The 11,131-nt window shown below is 37.9% G+C and overlaps 1 protein-coding gene across 1 annotated transcript; it reads left to right on the forward strand.

Moving 5' to 3' along the window:
- The first annotated feature begins 273 nt into the window (after positions 1 to 273).
- On the forward strand, positions 274 to 2,676 carry LOC5570221 (arrestin domain-containing protein 2). The gene is made up of 4 exons (XM_001658950.2): positions 274 to 610; positions 673 to 804; positions 1,638 to 2,405; positions 2,467 to 2,676. Exons 1-4 carry the CDS (start codon positions 493 to 495, stop codon positions 2,601 to 2,603), a joined length of 1,155 nt encoding a protein of 384 aa, XP_001659000.1. The 5' UTR covers positions 274 to 492; the 3' UTR covers positions 2,604 to 2,676.
- Positions 2,677 to 11,131: the final 8,455 nt, after the last annotated feature.

Below are 11,131 nucleotides of genomic sequence, written 5' to 3' on the forward strand. Positions count from 1 at the left end.
GGAAGTCTCATAAAACATGGAATAACTATTCATAGTGTGACTGTATGTAAGAAGCTTTGAAGCAGAACTTTAAAACCAAAATCCAGAAAAGACAACCATTGGGGTTTGAATTAATTTAAAAAAAAATCATTACGATACGACTACGTCTTCTCCTGATGTCATATGGCGTATTCAAATAAAAAAACATACATTTATATTAGATAAAGCTTTTTCATTAACGACTAAAATAGAAGAAATTCTAACTTCACATACAATGTATCGTGTATCAACACAGATAGTAGGTGGCGATGGAAGAAAGTAAAATTCGCAAAACAAACCGCAACTGCACCAACATAACGAAACTCAACGCAAAATCGATGTGGATTGCAACAAATATTGAAACTCCTACACATCGAAGTGTAATGAAACGAAGCATCAAATCTCAAACACCACCCAACCCATGCAAAGCGTTTCTCAGTCTCAGAAGAACCATCATAAAGCAGAGGCGACACGATGGCGCCTCCTCACTGCGAAATCCGTTTCGACGATAATCCACAAGGGGTCTACCACGGTGGACAAATTCTATCCGGTTCGGTGGAACTGCGACTGGACAAACCCAAACTGGTCAATGGTAGATGGAGATGGTGGTTTCGTTTGCTCATTTTGCTAATGATATGTTCAACTTCTATACAGATTTTCGTCTGGTGATATCTGGTTGTGCGGAAGTTCGCTGGAGCGAGAGGCGAACCAGGGATCGAAAAGTGACCTACACCGGAAAGGAGGATCTGCTTCGAGCCGAAACCAAGTTGATTCCGGAGAGTAATTGTAAGCAATATGTTTTATACGTTAGGCATAAGAGTGGGTAATCGTGACCATTTGTTTAATAACATGGTTTTTGGGGTCTCAAACAACTGTGTATAATTTGGGCACATCGCTGATAAAATTTGTATGGGATTGCATATGGAAAACCTGCTTTTTCTGTACTTTTGCTTTTCAAGCTTCTCCGCTTCTTCTCCTTGGCATTAAGTCCTCACTGAGACAGAGCCTGCTACTCAGCTTAGTGTTCAATGAGCATTTCCGCAGTTATTAACTGAGAGCTTTCTTTGCCAAAGTTGCCATTTTCGCATTGGTATATCGTGTGGCATGTACGATTATATTGTATGCCCAGGGAAGTCAAGTAAATGTCCATTACGAAAAGATCCTGGACCGACCGCGTATCAAACCCAGACACCTTCAGCATGGCGTTGCTTTGTATTGTCAGTACTATGATCAACAATTCTAGCAGTTCGCGATATCTGTTTCTCGTAGTTAGAAGCGGCAATCAGTTGTCGGGTTGCTTGAAAAAACGCTAATTTTCGTCTCATTTCCGCGATAATTTAATTCACTGCTCCCTATCTCAATGGTCATTGTGTATGAAAGAAAAAACAAAAAAGTTGCGATTTTTTGTCCAATCCTGTATATAAAAAGCTGATATCGCATTTTTTATACCGCATAACCGAATACATGAATTTCTTGATCTTATAGTAAATCCCTTATAAACTTTGAGGGATTATGTGCAATCGAATGGGCGGTGTGTAGCAATAACGATATTTCGATTCACCCTAATGTAATATGTATAAGACACTAACCGGCTTGAGCATCTCTTACATCTTCTGCAGCCAATACTGAAATACCGGCTGGCATACACGTATACAACTTCTCAAGTCCAATACCATCCCATGTGCCTACATCGTTCGAAGGAGAACACGGTAAAATTCGTTACACAGTTCGTGCCATCCTGGAACGTCCGTGGAAATTCGACCAGACGTGTACGGCGGCATTCACTGTGTTGAAACCATTGGACCTGAATCAACTCATTTACACAACCAAAGTAAGCAGGAAGGAAACTCTGATTAAAACCTTTTGCTGTTGGCCATGCACTTCCAATCCGCTTTACATCGAGGTGGAAATACCAGTATCAGGATACGTTCCAGGTCAGAAGATCCCCATTACGGTTGCCCTGAACAATACCAGCAGTACCACAATAGTTGGTATTAAAAGTAGCCTCGAACGAAAGGTCACCTACATCAGTCAATACCCAAGGGAAAAGAGTCGAGTCGTTGGCAAGTGCCTGGCCAGCGTTTGGACAACTGTGACCACCGACAAAAGTGCCACTTACTCTCAGAATCTAGAGATCCCATCGGTCGCCCCTACGGGAAAGTGTTCCGTCCTAGTCATAGATTATTTGCTGAAGGTAAAAGTGCATTGTGGTGGTTTGCACTCGAACCCGAAAATCAAAATTCCCATCACGATTGGAACTATCCCATTTGCCTTATCGCCGACGACGACAGCTGCCGGTCCAAATGATAATATTGGATGGTCCAATGACACAGTAAACGCCCCAAGCGCCCCAATGTTACCGCCTTCACCCATCGATAAAGAGGATTGTAAGAGTTTATTCTTTCAGATAGTCTAATTAAATAGAAACTAATCTCTTGGATGTTACAGTACCGCCACCTTCCTACGAGGAAGCCATGCACGGAACGGCTATCAACGTGAATGATGATGAACCGAATGCCATTGGGTTCCAAGCATTTATACCTCGATACCCGGTGTACAATTTTGATGCTGCCAGGAACAATTAAAGTCTTACATATATTTATACTGTAATATATAACTGTGACGTAAATACATAAAACGATCTTACTTTACCAAAAATGTATAATTTTGTAATTTTCTAATACTGCCTATAGCTGCATATTTGTCACATTCGACATTTTTGACAATTTTGAGTTAATACCGGGGAGAGTCATCAAATGATAAATAGGTACTTTCGATCAACTCACTGAAATCTGTGAGTGTGTTCTAGAAAATTAAGCATGAGCATGAGCATGGTTGACCGCCCGCAGATGCTACACCGTTATTGCAAGAACAGCTGTACTTACACAGGGAACCAGCAGACGCTACTCGGGATCAGTAGCATTCTCAATGTGGAATTACTGGTGCTCTCATTATTATAATAAACAATGACGGCGCCGACTGCGTCCGAATGCTGGTCAATTTGGGATGGGAGGAAAATGTTGACGTGTTACTTGCTTTATGGAAGCCGAGGAGTCCTCTGCACTTCCACAAGTAAACACTGGGAGTTTGGATATGGGAGATGTAAGGAAGTAAAGTAGGCAACATCGTATGATAAGTAGGCTTAGAAAAAACGTGAGTATGGAAACCAAGAAAAAACATACTGTCAGTTATTGATCTAATCTTGGCTCGAGCAGATGTTGAAATTACTACAATGGCGCAGTCGGTAGAACACAGGTAATATTTTTTTTAAATATTGAGTAACTAATGAGGATTCTGAGTGAACAGAATTCCTATGAAACGATTGAATAGTAGTCTCCGACGGACATGGGCGAAGATGAAATGACGATTTCTGACGGAAAAGGGCAAAAATCCGGGTAAAAAGGTCTCTGATGGAGAAAGGCAGAGAACCAAAAAAACTAGATTCTGACGGAAAAGGGCAGAAATCTAGAGACCAGAAATGTCTGCCTAGACAAAGTCATGTATGAGTGAAATCTTGATTGGGTCTTGATGGATGAAGAAGTTATCCAGAATTGATAGAAATAACGTAAATCCCGAGAAGAAAACGCAAACGAACGAACTTTGAATGTATTTGGAGTTTCATAATCGGCATTCAAAAAAAAAGTGTAGTTGTTTCCATGCAACATGGAACGGAAAAAATCAAACAAGTCCCAGACTGAGAACAATGCATTGGTTACGGTTAACGTCACATATGTGGAAGTTATTTTCTTCATTAACTCTGGGACCCAGGTCAGCACTATTAGCTATGATTTGTTCTGAAATGGATTTCTCTCATTCTGATGTTATTTATGATTTGTAGTAATCGTGTATTACGAATTTATTTGTATGACCGCCCGGGTGAATTGCTCTACATAATAAATGAAAACAGGTTATTTCACGGAAGTTCAAGATATGGAATATCTAGGCTATGTTTGTACAGTATGCTAGTGTATCCAAATTACGATCATTGCGTGTCCAATCATAACTTTGCGGAAACAGAGCCCGAACAAAATAGCCAAAATGAGCGACTTGATGAATCAACTGAATGTAACAATCGGATCATTGCTCAGAACATCCCCATCAACATCGAATACAGAAATGCCACCGGTATCCGATAAAGTTCCACTTCTGTCATCTACTAAAGTTTGGCCTGATATGCCAACTGCCAAACGTGTGCATAATTCTGATGAAGAAAATATTCATGCTGTCAATTGTCTCAAACCTCTCTGGAGGGACGTTTCCACTATGGACTTCGTATCGTACGAGGTAGTCATCGATAGAATGTACACCAACGAGGCTTTGAACTCATTCAGCTGGCCAAAAGGAATAAGATACCGCAAATTCAAGGATCACGCAATAACAACATGATGACCAGGCCTGCTGATCCCGATATTTCAAATCTCAAACGGTTAAGTGTGTTTATGAAATTTGTTGCAGTTATTTTTGAAACTTAATGGTTTAAGTTTGCCCAGTTATTTGATCGATTCTACTCTTATAGTATGCTATTTGATTAGTTTTATATGTATAATTTGTATGAATTGCTTTTTAATGCTGAATGGAAACATGCGTTCTTTTATGTTTAGATTTCCTTTGTATTCGTTGATAGTTTGGCTTTTAGCTTTTAAGAACAGTCTGTACAGTATTTTTACTGAAGATGTAGGTAAATAAATAATGAATTCAATTACATCTATTTTAGCATCTACGTTCGATATGCAGACAACTTGACTTGAACATGACAAAAATTTCATTCAAAAAAGTACAAATGAAGAATTAGTACGGGATGTCTTGATTTGCAAGCAGTTAAAACAAAGACTTGAGTCCGTGGTCAAATATCTTAGATAGTTAGGTCCTCGTTTATTCAAAGATTGTGAAATTGCATTTTCTAGAAACGTTGTAAAACATAGGAAAATTAACTTTACAATCTTCCCAAAAAGGCCATATGGGAGTATTTTTAGTAGAGTGTATTCTTTAGCCAAAATTAAATAAAGAAGTATGGAGCATTCCTTCTACTACATCGTAAGAAGCATCGAGTTATGTACCTTTCGAATGAAACTTTTCCACATAAGCTATAAAGGTCTTTCAAATCGATCAATGAAAAATTACTTTGAGTATAACTTTTGGTGTTGTCACTATTGTGGATGTTAATTAAATGTTTGACAAGATAGTGACCCATTGAAAGAGTGGGTTGAATAAATCTTCAATATTTAATTACTTGTTTATGTGTATAATATGTGGATGAATATTGAACAAATATTGAAAGACTTGTTTAACCAATGTATAATACTTAGAACCTATAATATCCAAATATTATTTTTTTGCTCTAGTTACCAATAAAATGAAAGATTGATCTCTAAATTTATTTGAAAAAAGAGTGGAAAGAGGAAGTAATGTAAGGAAGTAAAGTAGGCAACATCGTATGATAAGTAGGCTTAGAAAAAACGTAAGTATGGAAACCAAGAAAAACATACTGTCAGTTATTGATCTAATCTTGGCTCGAACAGATGTTGAAATTACTACAGGGGAGGGATTCGTTTTAGTAAACGATAAATATATAATTTGAAATGAATGCGCTTAACCGGATTCGCGATATTGCTCGATAAACGCATTGAACGCCGAAGTGTTCGTCACTCGCCCTCATAGGAGCAAGCGACAAGATCAAAGGATCAAACACTACTAAGGGATCGTTCAAATATTACGTAACGCAACAGAGGGAGGGAGGGGGTCTTCCGTAGTGTTACGGTCCATACAAAAATTTCAAATTTTTCATACAAAAGCTGTTACGTGGGGGAGGGAGGGGGTCTAAAATTGGCAAATTTTGCGTTACGTAATATTTGAATCGACCCAAACGCGTTCCGCGACCAGCGACACTATTCCACCGTGCTACGCGAGCGGCGCGCAACACGATTGATCCTGCTCTCATCGCCCGCCCTCGCAGGAGCAAGCGTCAAGGTAGAAGGATCAAACAACACTAACAAAACGCGGCACTTTTTTTGTCACTTGTGAGTTTGTTCTAGAAAATTCGAGAAAAATACCACGTTGTTTTGTCACATTGGTAGTTGTAACCGCATAACAGTTACATTGAGATTATACATGAGCCCCGTAGTGAAGTAGCGATGAAATTTCTATCAGAATTATTGTCTGACCATTCACCCAGTATGCGATATGAGTTGTGCAAAATTTCAGCCTCAAATAAGCACTTTTGAACTCTTGGTAATTTTTAGAAATTTCAGTATGATCCCATTTACAGCCATAAAATTCACACTTGGTATTTCATTTACTCAATGCCTACTTTTGTCGAATGTTACAAATATGCAGTTATGGGCAGAATATTTTAGATACAATTTTCCTTGGAATCAAGGGGATTTGTGTGCCAGTAAGTGCATGTTGTGTACCCCCCTCTGGAACCCCCCCCTTCCCTTTTCTGGTAGTTAAAAAAACTTGTTTTTTTTAGATACTTTTCGAAATTGTAAATCTCATGTTAATTTCTTTTGAACCAACTTCACATATACTGCCCATAAAGGCATAACTGTTCCATTTGGAAAAAGCAGGCATTGGGAAAATGACGCTCAAAGTTTGATGTACAAAATACATAAGTTCATAATTTTCTAGTGCATTCCCGCCGGCCATATTTGTGTGGTACTGAATGAACATTGTCGTAGACCTTGTCTTCCAACCCTGTTATGATGGCTGATAATCAAAAGCCTGTTGAAAGAACTCCGAGAATGTAGCATCGGATCGGACATCAAACAATCTAGTGGGCATGGCACAATTTCGATGCCTCACTCCTATAGTAACGTCAGAATGGAATGAAAGGTTCTTCATGGGGCTCCCGCTTGTCAACAACGATTCTGAACTCCACATTTGGCGATCCTACCAGAGTTAAAACTTATTTTCGTGTTCCTTGAGAGCCTGGATTTGTTAGCAAGCGGGAGTGTCCACAGGAAAATGTGTTTGTATCGTTTGGTCTTCCGACACCGCGGGTGAAAGTCAGTGTTTGAAAAGTGATTGTGGAATGAATTTTCAGTCTGGAATAGGTAGATTGAAAAAAAAAACGAATACATCTGTAAGTAGAATTTTTCCATGTTTTCTGAGAACAGTTAAAAAACTATGGCAGACTGAGGAGACAAGGTGAGATAGTTAGCCGCTGCACTAAACGTAGAAGCAGCATTGCTTGCTCTTGTTGAAAACAATACAAACCAGCATCTCCTTAACAGTTTGAGTTACTTTCGAAAAGCATATTTTGGTTAACAACTACCGAAAAGCTAAACATTACATATAATTTGCAATTGGATTAGATGGACAAATTGATGTGAAGATTTGCGAAAAAGTTACACGTCTTCTCAGTGAGAATCGAACTCACGACTCCCCGATCTCTAGTTGGGGCGCGTTAACCACTACGCCATGAGAGGACTCATGAACGCAGAAGTTAACCTGAATTCGATTTCAGCTCAATAATCACGTGGTCCTTTTTCGCAAAGTGCACCTCTTTCGGAAGAATTAGATGCCCATCCAAACACAACGCTTCTATATACAGGGTGTTTGGTTCCATGTTTTTAATAATTTGAGGGTCGATGGGTCTCCATGAGATATGAAAAAGTGCCCATGGAACATAGGGTCGCAAATCACTGCTAAGTGAGTTATTCACGATTTTACGATTTTCAACTTGGTCATCTTTGAAACCTCATATCTAATTAACTATGCGTCATACATTTAATCTCAGCGCATGAATCGAAAGCTTATGATCTAATCTATCTTAGTTTCTTGGATGTGAATTATGTAGAAAATGATTCAAAGGCTCAAATTACGAGAAGTTTGCAAAAAGTGACGGAAAAATCAGCATTTTTCGACGTATTTTCATGAATTTTATTAAAATTATCGTAATTAATGTTAAAAAAGTTCTTCTACAAAATATGCATTAACTTATTAGCTACCAAAGTGTCTTTGAGAGCAAAAGTGTATCTCTTGTAGATTCGTCACAATATCGTGTTGAAAGTTGTGCTTCAAACAGCAACAAAATCAAAAAAATTGACGGCTGTTTACCCTATTCGTTCGTCCGTTCGTGTGTTGATGCCTCCGCGTGAGAATGAAGTGCTCGGAGACAACAGATGTCGGTCGTGCCGAAGCGAAGGGGAAATGAAATCGCTTCGCAACATGCGCCATTTTCTCTTCGCTGCGGCGTTTGGTTTGCAAACAGTCGCATAAATAGATGTAGTGCGGTCGCCGCACGACCATCGCAGAAGCGAAAGTGTGCTCATAAAGACTGATCCTTTTAAATTCTTCGCACTAGTAGCTGAGCTACGGTGCAGAGCAGATGGGGGGTGCGCTTGCGCGTGTAGCGAGAACTCAATTTATGCATTTCTCGCCTATGACGTTGAACTTTTGATGCATTTTGAAGGGTTTTAGGTCGTCTATTAATTTCATAGAGGTGGACAAGGGAGAGTAGAATTTATGACGTGCCATGCACGCCGTTGTAAAAGTACAACATTACCAAGTAAACCTCGCCCGTGATACACAGCACGAGCGAGGTGAATTCTTAGGTTCAATAAAGTAATTTAGGTATCGCACTAATGCTCAGCGTGAACTGTTGGAGCAGCAGGATGAAATATCTCACAAAATTAGTGACCGTCTATCCTACTACAGCTTGGTTTTCTGTATAAGGTTGCTTACAAATTATGTTCAGTAGATCAATAATCTCTCAGTGAACTATTTTTATAAAATCAAATAATAGACCTACATGTAATATTTCATATAATTTGCAGTGACGTATCCAGAAAATTGCTCAGGGGAGACGAACGACGCAAAAAAATAGATGTTTTTACAAAAGTTGGATGGCTTAAGACAGTTCAACCAAATCATTTTGTTTTTGTTTTCTCCAGTTAAATAATAAAATAACTGCATAAAATGAAGATTTTTGTTAGAAATTGAATTTGGACAGTGTAATACGTATTTTGTGCAGTCACAACAATTAAAAGTCACAATTTGTAGATCAGTACTTTTCTTTGAAAAAAAAAACCTTGTAATGTTTGTAATACGAAATCAAATATTTTGAAATTAAAAATCAAATAATTCATCAAATTCCAACATTTTTACTTCATTTTTAAAACAATTTATGATAGATTGAACGAAAACGACACAATTTTATCAAGCAGGTTGATGCGGTTCTTGTACAAGAATAATAAAATACAAATGAACCTTTTGTTATGCTCTAAATTAAATATCAAATCAGATCAGTAACTATCCAAATATTTGTAGTTCAAAGTTTATGTATTTTTTTTCTCTTTCTGTTGAGTTACTGTGCCTTATTTTTTAGATTTGAATTAAAAACCAAGAGAAGTGTTAATTTTGAACGATAACATTTGAAATATTTGCAGTTTGCACTAATAGATGGAAAATTAGAAATGAAATCGAATATAATTTAACAATTGAGTGTATTCAATGAACTTAAAACAGTCACAGTCACAATTAGAAATTGAAGTTCTTTCCAAACTTTAGTCAAGTTTTAATCATCAAGTTAACTGTTACTTTAGCGATGGCAAAATCATTTGAAATTTGACTCATGGAACACATTTACGACATAAATGTGTATGATTTTACACGAATTAAATTATTAAAACAAAATACCTGCTGGAAATTCACCAAAACCCGGAAATATGAGAATATGTCATTTTTAAAACAAAACTAGTTTCATGTTATTCAAAGCTCCCGCAGCAAATTACGGATGCTAATGGTCGTCACTATGGCAAGCCTGTAAAATTTCGCGAAGGGAAATATCCTTCATCATTTTAGTAACAGAACCTCCGAATTGTCAACCCTCCGAGAGGGCGAAAGTGTAAACACAACACGTAGCAAAATGTGTTTTGGGATGAACAATATTTTATTACTAGTATGTCTTACTATCAAGAACTTTGGTGATCACCAAAGCCTCTCACTAATTTGAATTTAAAATCCAAATGTTTAATTTGAAAAATAAAATTCAATTCACATTTTCAAAACTTAATAAGCCAAACATGCTGTTAAGAGCGTTTTTCGTATTTCAAGTAGTTTCACACCAAAAACTTACTCCAAAATCCACTAAGGTGGAGAGGGAGAGGGTTGACCCTCAAACACATCCCCTTCCACTGATCATTTGCTTCTGTTTTCTAGACAATATGGTCTTAATTTTCTTTCTGGCGTTATTTTTCCAACTAAGAAAGAGCCCTGCTCCTCAGCTTACATAGATATTAAATGAAAGGTTTTCTCAGCCAAAGTTGCTGTTTTGTATGCGTATATGGGCAAAGGCATATACATTTTAAATGTTTTATAGTCCACGAAAACCCTTCCAGCTCTGAAATTCTTTGGAAATGGGCATGTAGCTTTCTTTTATTTATAGGTATTTCACTAAACAGATCGGAGATTTATTACACAATTTTTTTTTAATTTTTCTCATGATCTCAATAAAATTCTTTTCACACAAATCAAAAGCATGATTACTGCATCCAGATGAAAATATTAATTTAGAAAATTTTCAAGAGTCTATCCTCCAATTTTCAAGTTGTTCATTAGTAAACGACCAATTATCTATGCTACGAATTGTAATATGAAAGCAATTAATTCCTGGTTTCTTAAGACACCAAAAATATTGAATAGATTCAGCGGGTAAAACTTTTCTTTGGAAATCATCCAAGAATTTCTCCACAAATTCCTTCAGGAATTCTTTCAGTTGATATTCTCAGGAATTTCCCAGGGATACCTTCAGACTGAGACCACTTGAGGAATCCTTTGTCGGCCAATACCAGGCTGGTTTTCTGTTAACTGAGTTAACTGAGAGCTTTCTTTGCCAAAGTTGCCATTTTCGCATTCGTATATCGTGTAGCAGGTACGATGATACTTTATGCCCAGAGAATTCAAGGAAATTTTTATTACGAAAAGAGGCTGGACCGACCGGGATTCGAACCGAGATACCTTCAGCATGGCTTTACTTTGTAGCCGCGGACTCTAACAACTCGGCTAAGGAAGCCCCACGGTCACATATGGTCCTTGGTCTTGCGAACGATATCGGCCTTATTTAAATCAACCGCAGGTCAGTGGAGGAGGTTTTCGAGGCTCTGTAGAATCT

This window comes from Aedes aegypti, chromosome 3, assembly GCF_002204515.2.
Source record: "Aedes aegypti strain LVP_AGWG chromosome 3, AaegL5.0 Primary Assembly, whole genome shotgun sequence".
Lineage (NCBI taxonomy): Eukaryota > Metazoa > Arthropoda > Insecta > Diptera > Culicidae > Aedes > Aedes aegypti.

Bases quoted from the DNA above. Each gene is read 5' to 3' on its own strand.
- LOC5570221 (XM_001658950.2), top strand. From the start codon at position 493: ATGGCGCCTCCTCACTGCGAAATCCGTTTCGACGATAATCCACAAGGG. The intron at 611-672 runs GTAGATGGAGAT...ACTTCTATACAG, and splicing joins CAAACCCAAACTGGTCAATG to ATTTTCGTCTGGTGATATCT. The intron at 805-1,637 runs GTAAGCAATATG...CATCTTCTGCAG, and splicing joins GTTGATTCCGGAGAGTAATT to CCAATACTGAAATACCGGCT.